This window comes from Monodon monoceros, unplaced genomic scaffold, assembly GCF_005190385.1.
Source record: "Monodon monoceros isolate NGI ecotype Baffin Bay Population unplaced genomic scaffold, NGI_Narwhal_1 Super_Scaffold_5, whole genome shotgun sequence".
NCBI classification, from domain to species: Eukaryota; Metazoa; Chordata; class Mammalia; order Artiodactyla; family Monodontidae; genus Monodon; species Monodon monoceros.
The window spans coordinates 33677804-33695904 of NW_021703782.1; the positions used below are offsets into that span (position 1 = coordinate 33677804).

Genomic DNA, 18101 nt, shown 5'->3' on the forward strand with positions numbered 1-18101 from the left:
ATGAAAAAGCAGAAGTTACAACAGACACCACAGAAATACAAAGCATCATAAGAGACTACTACAAGCAACTCCATGCCAATAAAACGGACAACCTGGAAGAAATGGACAAATGCTTAGAATGGTATAACCCTCTAAGACTGAACCAGGAAGAAATAGAAAATATGAACAGACCAATCACAAGTACTGAAATTGAAACTGTGATTAAAAATCTTCCAACAAACAAAAGTCCAGGACCAGATGGCTTCACAGGTGAATTCTATCAAACATTTAGAGAAGAGCTAACACCCATCCTTCTCAAAGTCTTCCAAAAAACTGCAGAGGAAGGAGCACTCCCAAACTCGTTATGGGAGGTCCCCATCACCCTGATACCAAAACCAGACAAAGATACTACAAAAAAAGAAAATTACAGACCAATATCACTGATAAATATAGATGCAAAAATCCTCAACAAAATACTAGCAAACAGAATCCAACAACACATTAAAAGGCTCATACACCATGATCAAGTGGGGTTTATCCCAGGGATGCAAGGATTCTTCAATATACGCAAATCAATCAATGTGATACACCATATTAACAAACTGAAAAATAAAAACCATATGATCATCTCAATAGATGCAGAAAAAGCTTTTGACAAAATTCAACACACATTTATGATAAAAACTCTCCAGAAAGTGGGCATAGAGGAAACCTACCTCAACATAATAAAGGCCATATACGACAAACCCACAGCAAACATCGTTCTCAATGGTGACAAACTGAAGGCATTTCCTCTAAGATCAGGAACAAGACAAGGATGTCCACTCTCACCACTATTATTCAACATAGTTTTGGAAGTCCTAGCCACGGCAATCAGAGAAGAAAAAGAAATAAAAGGAATACAAGTTGGAAAAGAAGAAGTAAAACTGTCACTGTTTGCAGATAACTTGATACTATACATAGAGAATCCTGAAGATGCCACCAGAAAACTACTACAGCTAATCAATGAATTTGGTAAAGTAGCAGAATACAAAATTAATGCACAGAAATCTCTTGCATTCCTATACACTAATGATGAAAAATCTGAAAAAGAAATGAAAGAAACACTCCCATTTACCATTGCAACAAAAAGAATAAACCTACCTAGGGAGAAAAAAGACCTGTATGCAGAAAACCATAAGACACTAATGAAAGAAATTAAAGATGATACAGAGGGAGAGATATACCATGTTCTTGAATTGGAAGAATCAATATTGTGAAAATGACTATACTATCCAAAGCAATCTACAGATTCAATGCAATCCCTATCAAATTACCAATGGCATTTTTTACAGAAGTAGAACAAAAAAATCTTAAAATTGGTATGGAGACACAAAAGACCCCAAATAGCCAAAGCAGTCTTGAGGGAAAAAAACAGAGCTGAAGGAATCAGACTCCCTGACTTCAGACTATACTACAAAGCTACACTAATCAAAACAATATGGTACTGGCACAAAAACAGAAATATAGATCAATGGAACAGGATAGAAAGCCCAGAGATAAACCCATGCACCTATGGTCAACTAATCTATGACAGAGGAGGCAAGGATATACAATGGAGAAAAGACAGTTTCTTCAATAAGTGGTGCTGGGAAAATTGGACAGCTACATGTAAAAGAATGAAATTAGAACACTCCCTAACACCATACACAAAAATAAACTCAAATGGATTAGAAACTTAAATGTAAGACCAGATACTATAAAACTCTTAAAGGAAAACATAGGAAGAACACTCTTTGACATAAATCACCACAAGATCTTTTTTGACCCACCTCCTAGAGTAATGGAAATAAAAACAAAGATAAACAAACGGGACCTAATGAAACTTAAAAGCTTTTGCAAAGCAAACAAAACTACAAACAAGACAAAAAGACAACTCTCAGAATGGGAGAAAATATTTGCAAACAAATCAACAGACAAAGGATTAATCTCAAAAATATATAAACAGCTCATGCAGCTTAATATTAAAAAAACAAACAATCCAATCCAAAAATGGGCAGAAGACCTAAATAGATATTTCTGCAAAGAAGACATACAGATGGCGAAAAAGCACATGAAAAGCTGCTCAACATCACTAATTATTAGAGAAATGCAAGTCAAAAGTACAATGAGGTATCACCTCACACCAGTCAGAATGGGCATCATCAGAAAATCTACAAACAACAAAAGCTGGAGAGGGTGTGGAGAAAAGGGAACCCTCCTGCACTGTTGGTGGGAATGTAAATTGATACAGCCACTACGGGGAACAGCATGGAGGTTCCTTAAAAAACTAAAAATAGAATTACCATATGAACCAGCAATCCCACTACTGGACATATACCCAGAGAAAACCGTAATTCAAAAAGACACATGCACCCCAATGTTCACTGCAGCACTATTTACAATAGCCAGGTCATGGAAGCAACCTAAATGCCCACTGACAGATGAATGGATAAAGAAGATGTGGTACATATATACAATGGAATATTACTCAGCCATAAAAAGGAACGAAATTGGGTCATTTGTAGAGACGTGGATCAATCTAGAGACTGCTGTACAGAGTGAAATAAGTCAGAAAGAGAAAAACAAATATCATATATTAAGGCATATATGTGGAACCTAGAAAAATGGTACAGATGAACCGGTTTGCAGAGCAGAAATTGAAACACAGACGTAGGGAACAAACGTATGGACACCAAGCGGGGAAAGAGGCGGGGCGGGGGGGCGGTGGAGGTGCGATGAATTGGGAGATTGGGATTGACACGTATACACTAATATGTATAAAACAGATAACTAATAAGAACCTGCTGTATAAAAAAATAAAATAAAATTCAAAAAAAAAAAAAAAAGACCAGTAACCTTCACATTGCCAAATCCAATAGTCAATGTGCAGTTATCCTGCTGTACTGATCAACAGCATTTAGCACAATTATCACTGCCTCCTCCTTGAATTTCTTTACTTGGTGTTTAGAACGTTTCACATCCTAGTTCAGTTTACTCTTTCTCCGTTTCCTTTACTGGATGCTCATTTTCCAGCCAAGCCTAGTTAGGCTCCATCCTCTCTTTTTTTGTCTAACTACACTCACACCTTAGGTGACCTCCTCTAGTCCATTAAACACCATCTCTACACTGACAATGCCTAAATTTAAATCTCTAGTCCAGATCTCTTCTGTGAATTTTATATCCAACTCTCTATTTAACATATCCATATGGTAGTCTCCTAGACAACTCAAATCTAATAAATTTAACCAAATTCTTTATCTTTCCTGAACAAGGAGGAGACAAAGCAAAACATACGCAAAAACACGTTTTCCAACAAGGAAAGGCTAAGAAATTGTCACAGATTGGAGGAGAATAAGGACATATGCTGATTAAATGCAATGTGATATCCTGGATTGCACCCTGGAGCAGGAAAAGGGTATTAGTGGAAAAACTGGTGAAATCCAACTAAAGTCCGGGGGAATTCCCTGGCGGTCCAGTGGTTAGGACTCTGTGTTTTCACTGCCAAGGGCACGAGTTCAATCCCTGGTCAAAAAACTAAGATCCCACAAGCCTCGCTGGAAGCCTCTCGGCGTAGCCAAAAAAAAAAAAGTCTGAAGTTTAGTCAATACCATGGTACCAGTGTTAATTTCTTAGTTTTGACAAAGATGTTAACATTACAGGGAGCTGGGTGAAGAGTGTATGGGAATTCTCTGTTCTATCTTTGCAAACTTTCTATAAATCTAAAATTATTCCTAAGTGAAAAGTTTAAAAAGCGAACACTGCTTTCCCCTCCCATGCGCTACCACTGCACTGTGCGGCAATTCTCGCCTTCCACATTGCTCAGGCACAACACCCTGGCTGCGTCCTGGACTCCTCTCATGCTCCCGCATCCAACATCCAGTCTACCTGTAAATTCTGTCAGCTTTACCTCCCAAATACACCCAGAGTCTAACCAATTCTTACCTCTTCCACCACTGATACCTTCATCCAAGTCTCCATCAAGTACCTGAATTACCACAACAGCCTCCTAACTCATTCCCTTGCTTCCTTAGGGCCCATTCCTCACACAGCTGACTGAGTGATCATTTTAGAATGCTTGTAAGATCATGCCATCCCGTCTCCAAAAACCTCCCAGCTACTTCTCATCTTCCTACTCAGAACCAAATCTAAGAGCCTCATATGATCCAGCCCCTGTGATTTCTCTGACCTCCCCTACTGCCCACCTCTTCATTGCTCACAGTGCCCCCCTCCCACCCCAATCTACACTTACTTCTCTCTCTGCCTGAGATGCCCTTCTCCAGAGAGACACGTGGTGCACTTCTGCACTTCCTTCTGGTCTATGTTCAAATGTCTCCGTATCAAAGAGACCAACCTATGTAAACTGGCGCCCCTGTTACTCTGTCCTCTTAACCTGCTTTATGGGACCTCCCTGGTGGTACAGTGGTTAAGAATCCACCTGCCAATGCAGGGGACACAGGTCCGAGCCCTGGTCCAGGAAGATCCCACAGGCCATGGAGCAACTAAGCCCCCGTGCACCACAACTACTGAGCCTGCGCTCTAGAGCTCACGAGCCACAACTACTGAGCCCGTGTGCCACAACTACTGAAGCCCACACGCCTAGAGCCCGCTCTCCACAAGAGAAGCCACTGCAATCAGAAGCCCGCACACTGCAACAAAGAGTAGCCCCCGCTCGCCACAACTAGAGAAAGTCCACACGCAGCAATGAAGACCCAATGCAGCCAAAAATAAATTTTTAAAAAACCCTGCTTAAAAAAGCAAACAAACAAAAAAAACCCTGCTTTATATTTTAGCTCTTATCACCTGACATATTAAATATTTAAGTGCTTTCTACCTGTCTTCCCTACCAGAATGTAAATCTCGTTAGTGCTGTATTCCCAGTACCTAGAACAGTGGTTGGCACACAGCATCTACTCAATAAATATGAATAAAGAGGTCTCAAGAAAATGCTGGGATGTGAAGCCAGAGAGATTTGTTAGGCAGAACTCTAAGGTGGCCTCCAAGATTCCCAGCTCCTGGTGTGCATGCCCTGGATAATCTCCCCTCAAGTATGGGTGGACCTGATCTAATCAAGTGAGCCCTTTTAAAAGAGTCTAGTGATCAGAGACAGAAGTCAGAGATATGTAAAGAATCTGTAGCAAATTCTTTCCTGTAGGCTCTAAAGAAGCAAACTACCATGCTGTGAAGGGGGCCATGTGGTAAAGAATTGCGGGTAGCCCCTCGGAGCTAAGAGTGATCCCCAGCCAGCAAGAAAATGGGGACCTCGATCCTACACCCATTAGGAGCTAAATTCTATCAACAACCAGTGAGCATCAAGAAGGACCCCACACATCAGATGAGACTGCATCCCTGGCCAAATTTCAGTCCTGTGAGACCCTGAGTAGAAAGCTCAGCTAACCCGTACCCAGACTCCTGACCCACAGAAACCATGACATGGTAAAGTTGTGTTATCTTAAGCCACTACATTTGTGGTAATTTGTTATGAAGCAATAGGAAACTATCAACCAGCCTTGAGGATTCAAGAACAACTCTGGTATAACATTGCCTTTGTTCACACACAAGTCGAGATCCGAAGAAGGACTGCCTGGTGAAGCAAATGAGAACTAGAACTATAGGCCTGTGTAAAAACAGGCCCGGGCAGGTGGTGGCTCCCTGTGTTAGGCTGTATGTCACATTAAACTGGAGGGAGACCAGAATGGTGAAGGTGCATGAGAAAAAGCTGGTGGAATGAAGCTATTTAGCCTGGATAAAATATATACTCAGGGTAAAATGAGAAGTGTCTTCAAATACTGCAAAGAGCTGATGTGTAATGAGTGGGAAGGAAGCTGTGAGGAGAGAGACTAGCTTCTGTGTAGTTCCAGAGGACAGAATCTGAACTAGGAGATAGGAAATATTTACAGGAAAGAAGTTTTCAGTTTAATGTAAGAAAGAACTTTCTAACAGTCGAGCTGAGTACCTACTGTGTTCTAAGAGCTGTGCTAGGCAATAGAGATATAAAACTGAAAGGAAAAATATGGTCTCTGCTTTCAAGGACCATATAAACTAGTGGAGGGCACTGACACATAAACAAATGATGGTTTCCAGTGGTAAGTGCTATAAAGAAGCATATATATGTAAGGGAAGGACATATCACAGGGCTGGAAAAGATTAATGCTATCTGTGGAGGTGACAAAAGGTTTTCTGGACATGTGACTAAACTATAGCTTTTGAAATATAAGAATTCACCAGTGAGCTGAGTAGTAGGCAGTGTAGACAGAAGGAGCCACATATGCAACAGCATGGAAAGATGACAGTATAGAGTCCAGGGAGTAAAATGTGGTGGGGACTGAGGCAGCAGCAGATGAGGCTGTTGGGTAAGGCAGAAGGCAGAATCTGTAGGTGACGAGAAAAAGTGAACAGAATTAAGCAGGGGAGTGACGCAGGTCAATACGTGTTTTAGAAAGATCACTTTCTGATGCTGACGTAAGAGGTGAACTCAAAGAGAAAAACTGGAGATGGCAAGATTAGTTAGGAACTGTTGCAGATAAGCAGATAAGAGATGATGCAGGCTGGAACCAGGAGAGGCAGTGGAGATGTTACCACCCCCTACTTGTGCTTTCAGAATTCAAAACAAATCTTGTAACCAAACATCTATACCACCCATACCTGCACTTTTTAAATTCCTTATTTGCTAAGAAAAACGTTCCTTACCTGTATTTGCTTATGATATATAAAAACTAAGTAAGTGGTTACCTACTGGGGAGGGGAGCAGGTGGTGGCAGGACCCAAGGAGATGATGAACAAGGAGAGAAAGAGACTTTAACTATGTACATTTTTATATTTTCTGGTTTCTAAATTGTATGAATGTATTACCTATTCAGAAATTAAAAAAAAAAAAGAGAGAGAAAACATTTCCACCCATTCAGATAGGTTTACCTGTATGTGTTTCCACATTCTTTAGCATGTGGTTCTGTTTGCCTCGGGGGAAAGATGCTACCTGAGGATCCTGCCTCCTTACAGCACATTTCTCTGGGTCAACCCTTCTGGAAGACTTGCTGGCAACTGCCAAGTTCCCATTGTCACAGGCAGATTTTGCTGGTCTTTCATTGAGATTTTCCTTTGAAACAGAGGCCATGTTGCTTCTGGATCCTGTGTTTGTTTGCCGTTGGCCCTCCTGTTTTGGTGGATTCCTGCCTGGTCGTGGCCTGGCCCCCTCCACTTCCCAGGGAGGTCTCTTCTGTGGGTATCTTCTCTGCTCGCTGCGCCTGGCCCCACACCCATCCGCTACTCCTTTTCTAGAGGATGCATCTGAAGAATCAGGGTGGATAACCCCCACAGGTTTGGTGTTTTCAGGTCCCGCCTCCTCAGGTTTGGGAGTCATTCTGTGACCCCACTCACTTTTGAGTTTCCCCTTGACTTTTGGTCCTCTACCATAGCTGTATACAAATTGGGTTGCCTTTTTGGGTTTTGCTCCCCTGGGATCTGCACCGACAATTTCCTTCTCATTCTCAGAAGGGCTGTGCTCTCTGAGGTTTGTCCCACTCTCTGACTTGGCCACACTTTCTAAGCCAGCTGCATCTGAGGTCTGGTCAGTGAGACCCTGTGTTCTCTTGACTCTGATATGCTGCTTTTCACTCCTCAATTTCTGCCAAGGTTGATTTGGAAAGCCATGGTTCTTGAGTGATTTATTAGTAGCAGAGGATTGGAAAGAAGTCTGTTGACTCTTAGGTTTGCTTCCTGAAAGATAACTGTGATGAACAGCAGAGATGTCATCATAAGGGACTTGCCTGGAAAGGTGACAGGGAGGTGGTGAACTATAATTTCTTCTACCAATTTTATTAGAATCTAGTCTCCTTTGACTCCCACAGTTTAGACCAGAACTTTTTCTCTCCTGAGGAATGAACTCAGCAGCGTCCGTATTCAATTTAAAAGTACCTAGGACATAAGAAACAGACATGCAGGTAAAGAAATTAATTGGCCACTCATGAAGCCCGAAGACTGTAAGCCATATCTGAAAGTTACTTTCCTAGGGACTTTGTATAAAACAGTCTCTATACGAGGTCTATGTTTCCTGTGAAGGTGGTAGGTTCAGGGTGCTTGTGGAAGACTGATCATCTCATATCCAGCAGCCTCACCAACAGCTACTGCTAAATTGCTAAGGAAAACTGCTCACCTGGGCTATCGGGTATTATTTATAAACGTGTTTATCTTTATCGACAAATGTGAGGTCAGCAAACAGTTCGGGGTGAGACATCAATCAGCAGGTTCAATGTGGTCTTTCAAAACTCTAAGATAACATTAAGTAAACAGGCTTTGGAGTCAGCCAAAATCAGTTTAAAGTCTGGCCCTCCAACTTACAGTATGAGCTTAGGGATAGCACCTGATTGCTTTTAGCCTTAGTTTCCTCATACATGACAAAAGTTGATAATACTATTCCAAAGGGTCATTGTGGAATTTAAGTAAGACTTCACACAGACAGTACTTAGCAGGATCAGTACATCTCATCTCTTTCCCCCAGGAATATATTTTAGGTTTTCCATACATAATCTCTGTAATATGGTCCAGAATTCCAGAGTCTCAAAAATTAAGCACATGCCCCTTCAACCTACTCATTTTTACCCCCAACATGCTTCTTTATAGTCAACTCAGTCTCTGAAGTCCAAAGATGAAATGATTTGCTTAAGGATACAAAACCAGTTAGTAGCAAAGTCAGAACTATGTGTATCATACAGAATATTCTATGAATCAATAGGGCCTGGAATTTGCGTTTAAATCCCTGCCCATCACTGTGTCTTTATGCGAGTTACTTAATCTCAATAATGGAATAGTAAAGAGTTGCTACTTCAAAGAGTTGCTATGAAGATTAAAGCAAGGTTAGTAACATGCATAAAGTGGTTAAAATAGTGCTTTATTATTGCCGTTAGGGCTACAAACTATCTGAAACACAGACTTGACCACAGATGGGTGCAGTGCACAGCCTGTGGGGTTTCAGGTTTAATAATAAGCCCTAACATTTACTAGGTACTTAACATGTGTCAGGCACTATTCTAAGCACTTTGCATATGTTAACTCATTTAATCTTTACATTCCTGATGAGAAAATTGAGACACTGTAGAGAGTAAGTAACCTGCCCAAGGCCACAGGGGTATTCCAAAGCAGATTCAGGATTCTACCCCAAGCTATGTGACCCTAGAGATCACACTCTTATATTACGCTCCAATGTGAGAGGTTGGGTGGCTCATACTACAGAAACATATACTTAAGAACTGAGCGAGATCATAAAAGTCACAGGGTAACCTCTGTCTCAATCCAGGACTTGTCCTGAAAGCTTTCAATGGGCAGAATTCTGGGGGTGGGGTGGAGGGCCTTACAAAACAGCAAGAGGATTAGACAAATTCAGAAGGTGGCAGAGAAGCTGTTCCAGAAATATAAGAGATAACTTAGAGGGGTGTATGGGTAGATTAGACCAAGTGGGTATTGTGTAGTTTTCTTCTGCTTGAAGAAGCAAGGCTGTAAAAGGGGCAGAAAAACATCAGTAAAGTTGTCCGGAATAGCCTGGTAAAGGATGGGAAGAGGGTGTTTTCATGTTAAGCAGCAAAGAGTTGATGCAACTTGAGAATCTAGACACGGCAGCACCTATTCATATAAAGTATGTGTTCCACCAGACATGAGGCAGTGGGCAAAGCCCTCTGAAAGATCCTTAAGAGACATAAGGAAGGGGGAAAGGGCACAGGAAACTGAACACAAAGATCTGAGACACCTTTATTTTTTCACTATTTTGAGCAGCTGTAAGTTACTCAATAAATAGGATGTCTCATCCCCAAGGCTTGGCTATAGTGCAAGTTGTACCCAAGATAAGATCAAGGTAAGATAAGATAAGATCCAAGATAATACCATGGTAGGTGACCAACGGGTGGGTGGAGCAGAGTAAGGGAAAATCCAACTGTAGATTATAGAGTCCAGAGACAAAGTTGGCACTGGAGAGTCTGCCCATGGGCAGAAAGATACCCCTTGGACTGGGCTGGTGTTCCAGGACAACAGCAGGTAAGAGAATTAAACCTTGAGTGGGGATGGAGGTGTGGGTTAGAGATGATGCTGAAATAAGAACATGGAATAGGAACTAAGGCAAAAACAAACTAAGGCACAGGAGACAGACTGGAGAGGTCTTTGGACTAGGAGACTTTGCCTCAGTAGGTGGGGCAGAGGTTGTAACCTGGGGCACAACACCATAGCCCCAAACTATGACTCACAACTAGCACCACTCAATTCTGCTTCAAACACTGAATGGTGTAGAAATGGGCCAGAAGTAAGCCTAACGATAGGAAGACCAACGGATCCAATTTAGAGGATTTGGGGAAAAAATGGGTGGGAGAAGAACAAAACACCAGCCTAACAAGGTCCCTACACTCCAAGATGAATTAATACCTAAATCAGGACTAGGGTACACCAATGCAGTGTGTTATCCAACTTTTTTGACCAAGACCCACAGTAGTAAATACATTTTACCTGCCACCAAGTACACAAATACATATATACTCTTCTCGGTGCCCCAACAGCTGGTAGGTAGCAGAACGAAGACTCAAATTCATGACTGTTCACAAACCTCATGCTGCACACTGCTGCCCTGTTTTTCAGAGTGGGTCATGAAATCAAATCATGCAGTGGGTTGGGACAAGTATTTTTTCAAACGAAATATGTAGTAGAGTGCATTGCATATAGGAAGGAAAACCACTGCTTCTTGAAATTTTTGGTTCGCTTTTATATTTATGTCTGTGTGCACTGAGGTCACCATGTAAAATATTCCTTTTCGGTCACTGTCCAAAGAGTTGGGAAAACAAAGATCTAAGGCACCCTGAAGGAAGTGGAAATGGATGTTTTATTAACAGCCAAATGAGGCTGTCTCTGCACACAAAGGCAACTCCGGGAGGGGAAGTAAGCTAACAATTGTGTAACAGGTACAGCAGCGGCGGGAACCTTCAAATTGACTTATTTACTCCCAATTCGCAGATGAGGAAAACGAGACTTCACACTGAGAGTTCGTGGCAGGCTGACACTGGAAACCACGGGTGCTCGGCTCGCGCACGCGCCGCTGCCCCAGGACGCACGAATACATCTTAAGCGCAGCGAGCAAACCCGCCGTGCGTCGAGAGCCCGACACCGTCACTGGCGGTGACCCGGCCGACGCCCGCCTGTCGGATGTCGCTGCCCTAGGAAGGCCGGGCTGAGCCCTGGAGAGGGCGGGACACCCACATCGACTCAGCAGGACAAACCCATTTTCCTTAGAAACCAGGTGCCGGGCTTCACTACGCAGTCAAGGATGGTTAAGACCTCGGTTCGCACGACGCGCGTGGCTTGGCCCTTCCGAGCCACTATCTCCAACCCTAGTACGCGCCACTCTCGCGATACGAATGGCCGGTGCCCTAGGACTCGTCACTGACTCAATTTCCGCTCCCCGAGAGGGGCCCAGTCCCGCGCGGGCCAGGACAGTACCTGAGACAGGAGGCGCCTCCGCCATCCCGTGCCGCAACACCTTAAGCGAGCCCTGCAGCCCAGCGAGCGCTGTCACCCGGTCACGTGCCTTGGACTTCCGGCGCCGCGACAATATTCGCTTCTGCGCGCCCCGTAGACGGCCACGGAGTTTGCGCGGCCCGAGTCAACTGTGCGGTGCGACCGTGACGTCAGACAGGCGCGCCAGGCTCCGGGCTGAAGGAGGTTGCTAGTGGCTGTAGGTGGCTAGGATACCAGGAGGATAGGCGGGCCCGGACTTGCGTAATCAATAGTTGTTTTCCTTTTGAGAGTCCCTGTGCTCTCCTGTTTCACCCTCCCACCCAACCAGCTTCACCTGGTTTCTGGAGTCACCTCAGACAGCACCTCCTTACTAGAGTAGTTCAGGCTTAGGATTAAAACAAAAACTAAGTAGTCGAAAGGCGGTCTGGGAAAAAATACCTGCAAAACAAACGATCAAAGGCTAACATACAAATAGCTCTTATAAATCAGTTTAGAAAACGAACACCCATTTATTAGAAATGATAAAGGACTTGAACGGGCAGATGGACACAACGTGAGGGGGGAAAAGTTTGGAGGCACTGATAATTTTTTTTTTTTTTTGCAGTATGCGGGCCTCTCACTGTTGTGGCCTCTCCCATGGCGGAGCACAGGCTCCGGACGCGCAGGCCCAGCGGCCAGGGCTCACGGGCCCAGCCACTCCGCGGCATGTGGGGTCCTCCCGGACTGGGGCACGAACCCGTGTCCCCTGCATCGGCAGGCGGACTCTCAACCACTGCGCCACCAGGGAAGCCTGGCACTGATAATTTTTAAAGTGCAAAATTTTTGAGCGAATGTGTGGCGTTCTTTTCTTTGTGTGTTTTGTTGTTGCATTACTAACTAGAACACAACGTTGAAGTGTGAAGCACCTGCATTTGTAAAGTAATTCACTGGTCCAGGCTTCCCCCAAAACACAAAATAGAGTCATTCATTCACATACATTCTAATGCCTATTTTTGTCTTAGGCATTGCTCTAAGTGCTGGAGGTTAATGGTGAAAAAGACAAACATGGTCTCTGCCCTCAATGAAGTGCATTGTCTAGTAGGGGAGGTTAAAACTAAGTAATTTATATTTACAAATAATTTGCGTTATGAAAGAAATAAGTAGGGTAGCAGTGATAGAGAGTTACTAAGATCTGCTCCAGAAAAGGTGGCCAGTTTTCTTTGAGTAAAAGAACAGATGAGAAGGGTAAGCTATGTGAAGATTCAGAGGGAATAGCATGTGCAAAAGCTATGGAGGAAGGAAAGCGCTTGAAGTGTTCAAGTCATTGAAATATTTGCTGGAGAGCAGTAAGCAAGGAGAGTGGCACAGTATGAAACTGGAGGGGTAGGTAAGGAGATCACGTGGATCACCTGCAGGCCATGCTAATGGATTTTATTCGAAGAGCAACAGGAAGTTAAAAGGTTCTAAGCAAAGAAGTGGTATTGTTACCTAACTGAACACGGGTCTGCTCACTCCATGCGAAGCAAAGCCAATCTACTGACACCAGATTTTGGTGAAGAAAAGTACAGTGCTTATTGCAGGGCACCAAGCAAAAGAGTGAGAGACAAGCCTCAGATCCACTCCAAATTGGTTTTTGAGTTAGGGTTTTTTTCATTTTGTTTTGTTTTTTAAAGAGGAAGATAAAAGAGGCTGGGATTGATGATCATCTGGTGACATTTCTTAATCATAGTTTCGGGAGTCAGGATGTCTCTGGTTTACAAGTCTCTGGGCTGTGGTCCATGGCTTGGGAGCTCATCTTGTCCTGAGTTTGTACGTTAATGATCCCTATAATAGCGATTTTAGTACATTAACAATGTTACTGACAACAGCAATTTTCGTCATCTGATTCTGGTTGATTAATGTTCAGTTAGCACAGGATAGAGGTCAGAAGGAACACAAGAAAGGGAATAAAGTCTTGGATAGAGAGATTAATCATAAACTCAGTAAGGGAACTCGGTTTTAGGGGCACTCAGTTTCAGTGTCTGAATTACCCTTAAAGATTTCTCATGCTCCCGGGTGAAGAGTGAATTATGGGGGAGCAAGAATATAAGTGGGCAGAAAAGTTGCATTTTTGTATTATGTTAATACTGAAGATGGTGGCCTTGGACTAGAGTGACAGCAAATGTGATGGAGAGGAGAGGGCAGATCTAAGGTATATTTGAGATTTAACCATTATCCAGCTTCCAAATGTTTTTTAAACCAAAAGGTATGATGCGATAATCTCATTGTTCTGTTAATTTGAATTTCTCTGATTACTGAGTCTGAACACTTCTTAGTGCCCTTTTGAGTTTCTCTTTTTAGATTGCTTATTCACATCCTCTGCCCATTTTTCTGTTGGGGTTGCTCAATTTTTCTTGCTGATGGTTTCTTGTATATTGTAGATATACGACTTGTATATCTTGTCAGTTTTAGACATTTCAGCTGTCTTCTATGATGTCCATTAGTTTTATCCTTCATTGATAAAAGGATTAAACATAAATCCTTAATTTTGACAGATAAGTTCATCAAACAAAAAACCTTATCATCCCCTTTAGAAATTACCAGTTGTATCAGTCTGAGTCTAGTCAGGAGAGAGGAACCACATAGTAATTTGAACAGGGAAGGTTTTATTTACTTAAAGACATTAACTATAACAAGGGATTAGAGTAATAAGGGACTGACTAGTAAAGAAGTAAAAGAGAACTCTCAAAGAATACAGGATTAGCAATGTAAGGAACAGCCACTTCCTCTAGGGCTGAGATAAAGTGTCCAGTGAAGATCACCCCAGAGCTGAGGTGCAGACTTTGTTAGAGGGGATGCGCCTATGGCTCACTAGATAGGGAAGCTGCTGTGGTGCTGCACTGGTGGAAGTTGCCAGAAATCTACCTTATATGGTGCTGGGGAAAGCCATTCTTGGTGACGAGTCTCACAATAGGCCGTCTACTACAAACCACTTTGCAGGGGGAGGTGCCAGGAGAAATTTCTGGCTGCTGGCCATCATACACTGAAGAAACCAGGTGCTGAAGCACAGGAACCAGACGCTGGAGAAGCTGCCTACAGCACAGAACGCTGCCCAACCCAAGCACTAGAAACAGGAAAGGAAACCCTTTCCTCCTGCAGTATCTCTCTGTTGCCCTCTACTGACAAAGCTTAATACCTGCCAGCTGGTAAAGGATAAGTATTTAAAGGGCCCAAATCCATTTCACAGAGCAGGCAAAAAGGATAAATTTGGAACTGAAAGTCAATAATCCATAACTGGCATACTAGGGAACCCACTCATTATTTCCAAAACTTGTCAATAAATGGAAGTAAGCAAGCATTTATCCTGCCTTTCCTATACAAACAGTGCTTCACCCAACATACCAAAAGTTATGACAAACAACAAAAGCAGTGCTCAGGTGGGAATTTATAGCTATATATACTTACATTAAAAAAGAAATCCAGGGGCTTCCCTGGTGGCGCAGTAGTTGAGAATCTGCCTGCAAATGCAGGGGACACGGGTTTGAGCCCTGGTCTGGGAGGATCCCACATGCCGCGGAGCAACTAGGCCCGTGAGCCACAACTACTGAGCCTGCACATCTGGAGCCTGTGCTCCGCAACAAGAGAGACTGTGATAGTGAGAGGCCCGCGCACCACGATGAAGAGTAACCCCCGCATGCCACAACTAGAGAAAGCCCTCGCACAGAAACGAAGACCCAACACAGCAAAAATAAATAAATCCTACCCCCAACATTAAAAAAAAAAAGAAATCCAAACAATGGAATATTATTCAGACCTAAATAGAAATGAGCTATCAAGCCATGAAAAACACATGGAGGAAACTTAAATGCAAATACTAAGTGAAAGAAGCCAATGTGAAAAAGCTACATACTGTATGTTCCCAACTATTGTATATAACATTCTGGAAAAGGCAAAACTATGGAGACAGTAAAAAAAAAAAAATCGTGGTTTCCAGGGATTAGAGGGAAGGAAGGGATGAATAGGCAGAGCACAGAGGATGTTTAGGGAAGTGAAACAACTCTGTATGATACAATACTGTAATAGTGGGTTCACTGTCAAAACCAATAGAATGTACAACACCAAAAGTAAACTCTAATGTAAACCATGGACTTGGGTGATGACGAGTCAATGCAGGTTCATGAATGGTAACGAATGTCCCACTCTGGAGCAGGACGTCTCTAGTGGGAGAGGTTGTACATGTGTGGGGACAGGGCGTGTATGGGAACTCTCTGTACGTCCTGCTCAATGCTGTTGTGAACCTAAACTGCTCTAAAAATATTTGTTTTGGTTTTAATTTTTGGCTGCTCCGCTCGGCCTGCTGGATCTTGGTTCCCCGACCAGGGATCGAACCCACACCCCCTGAAGTGGAAGCGTGGAGTCTTAACCACTGGACCGCCAGAAAAGTCCCCTTAAAAAGATTTATTAATAAAGAAGATAGATCTCAAATCAGTAGCCTAACCTTCTACCTTAAGGAACTAGAAAAAGAAGAGCAAACTAAACCAAAACAAGTAGAAGGAAAGAAATAATAAAAGTCAGAGCAGGAATTAATGAAATAAAAAATAGAAAAACAATAGAAAAAAATCAACAAAAACAAAGTTGATCCATTCACCAAAAACATCAAAGTTGATCAGCTTTTAGCTAGACTGACCAAGAAAAACAAAAGAGAAAAATTCAAATCACTAAAATTAGAAATGAAAGAGGGGACATTACTCCCAACCTTATAAAAATAAAAAGGATCATAGGTAATACTATGAACAAAAGTGTATGCTAGCAAATCAGATCACCTAAATGAAATGGAAAAATTCCTAGAAATACACAAACTATCAAAACGGACTCGGAATTCCCTGGCGGTCCAGTGGTTAGGACTCTGTGCTTCCACTGTAGGAGGCCCAGGTTCGATCCCTGTTTGGCGAACTAAGATTCCACAAACCGTGTTGCGTGGCCAAAATAAATAAATAAATAAATAAAACGGAGTCAAGAAGAAATAGAAAATCTGAATAGACCTATAACAAGTAGAGATTGAATTAGTAATTAAAAAAAAGAAAAAAAAAGCTTCCCACAAAGCCAGGCCAGATGGCTTCACTGGTGAATTCTACCAAATGTTCAAAAAATTGACACCAATCCTTCGAAAATTCTTCCAAAAAACAGAGGAGAAAGTAATACTTCCCAACTCATTCTCTGGATGAAAACTCTGCCTTAAGGCAATCATTGCCTATCTCTTCACTGCAGAAATTTATGGCAACAGTCAGACTGCTTGTCCATGAAAACAGGTTCGTACTCATCAGGCACCCTCGGACAGTGGTTCTTAACGTTAGCTACACATAAGAACTACCTGGGGAGGGACTCCCTGGTGGTGCAGTGGTTGAGAGTCCGCCTGCCGATGCAGGGGACACGGGTTCATGCCCCAGTCTGGGAAGATCCCACATGCCGCAGAGCGGCTGGGCCCGTGAGCCATGGTTGCTGAGCCTGCGCGTCCGGAGCCTGTGCTCCGCAACGGGAGAGGCCACAACAGTGAGAGGCCCGCGCACTGCAAAAAAAAAAAACCAAAAACAAACCCCTAACTCAAAGACCAAGCTGGAGTGGATCTGAGACTTGTCTCTCACTCCCTTGCTTGGCACCCTGCAATAAACCCTGACTTGGCTGCAAACACCCGCTGTTAGTTTGGCTCTCTGTGCCATGGGCACACGAGCCCATTGATCGGTTACTGCTCCAGGGAGGGGAAACTGTATGAGCAGAGGCAGGGAATGACTGTAGGCAGATGCAGGAGAACTAGAACAGGACTCTTACTAGCAAGTGACAGGAACCCAATTCCAACTAGTTTAAGCAGAAAAGGGGGTTTGTTGGCAGAATTCTCAGTTCACAGAACTAAAGGAGTTACAGAGACTTGGAGCACTCTGAGAATCTCAAAGATCAGAAGTCAGGGCTCAGTGCCATGAGGATTCTTTCATTCTGCCTCTTGGCTGCTCTCTCGACTCAATATCTCAAACTTCTCAGACTGATAAAGAGTAAAAAAAAAAAAAAAAAAAAGGGAAAGCATTTCCCCTTAGAAAATTTGAGGGATGAACTTCAATAGGCACAAATCTGGTTACAAGCCCACTCCCATAGTGGAGAAGTAAAGGTAGGGCTACTCTAATTGGTATTTTTCCAATAATCACACATTTGGAATTGGGGAGGCAGTTCTCTAAATGAAAGAGAATGCTGTTCTGAAAAGACTAAGCAATAAACCATTACAGGGAGGCAGGGGCCAATAGGCAGCTTTTTAAGCCCTGCTGGAGGTGTCAGGGAACCAGGACTTTATGCAAGGGAAGGCAGGTCATTTCTTCGCAAAGGCTATGTGAACGATGTCCAAGCCAAAGAGAGTTGAAAAGAGAAAAGGAGGGGCTGGATTTGAGAAACACATAGGGGTTAAAAGCAGGGTTTAATGATTAATTGAATGTGTAGGATGAGGCAAAATGTAGGCATCAAGGACAACTCAAGAGCTTTCTGTTCTGCATGATGGAGGATAATGGTTCCATTAGCTGAGGCAGGGAAAACAGGAGGTTAGGTCTGGGGGAAAGATAATGGTTGTCTTGGCTATTTGAATGTGAAGTGTTTGTGGGCTTCTGGAACATCCAGATTAC

At 43.0% G+C, this 18101-nt stretch overlaps 1 protein-coding gene across 6 annotated transcripts in view; it reads right to left on the reverse strand.

Moving 5' to 3' along the window:
* The window catches only part of NFX1 (nuclear transcription factor, X-box binding 1), an 80439-nt gene extending 68789 nt beyond the window's left edge, over positions 1 to 11650 (reverse strand). For 3 of the 6 annotated variants that reach the window (XR_003790754.1, XR_003790755.1, XM_029202380.1), the window contains exons 1-2: positions 11467 to 11612; positions 6913 to 7911 (exon numbers count right to left, since the gene is read on the reverse strand). Coding sequence is in view for 3 of the 6 variants with exons in the window: in XM_029202380.1 (XP_029058213.1) it covers positions 6913 to 7911; positions 11467 to 11491 (1024 nt within the window). In the remaining 3 variants the exon portion in view is untranslated. Of the gene's footprint in view, positions 1 to 6912; positions 7912 to 11466 lie in introns of all 6 variants that reach the window. The other 3 variants (XR_003790756.1, XM_029202379.1, XM_029202381.1) reach the window with 1 other exon arrangement.
* Positions 11651 to 18101: the final 6451 nt, after the last annotated feature.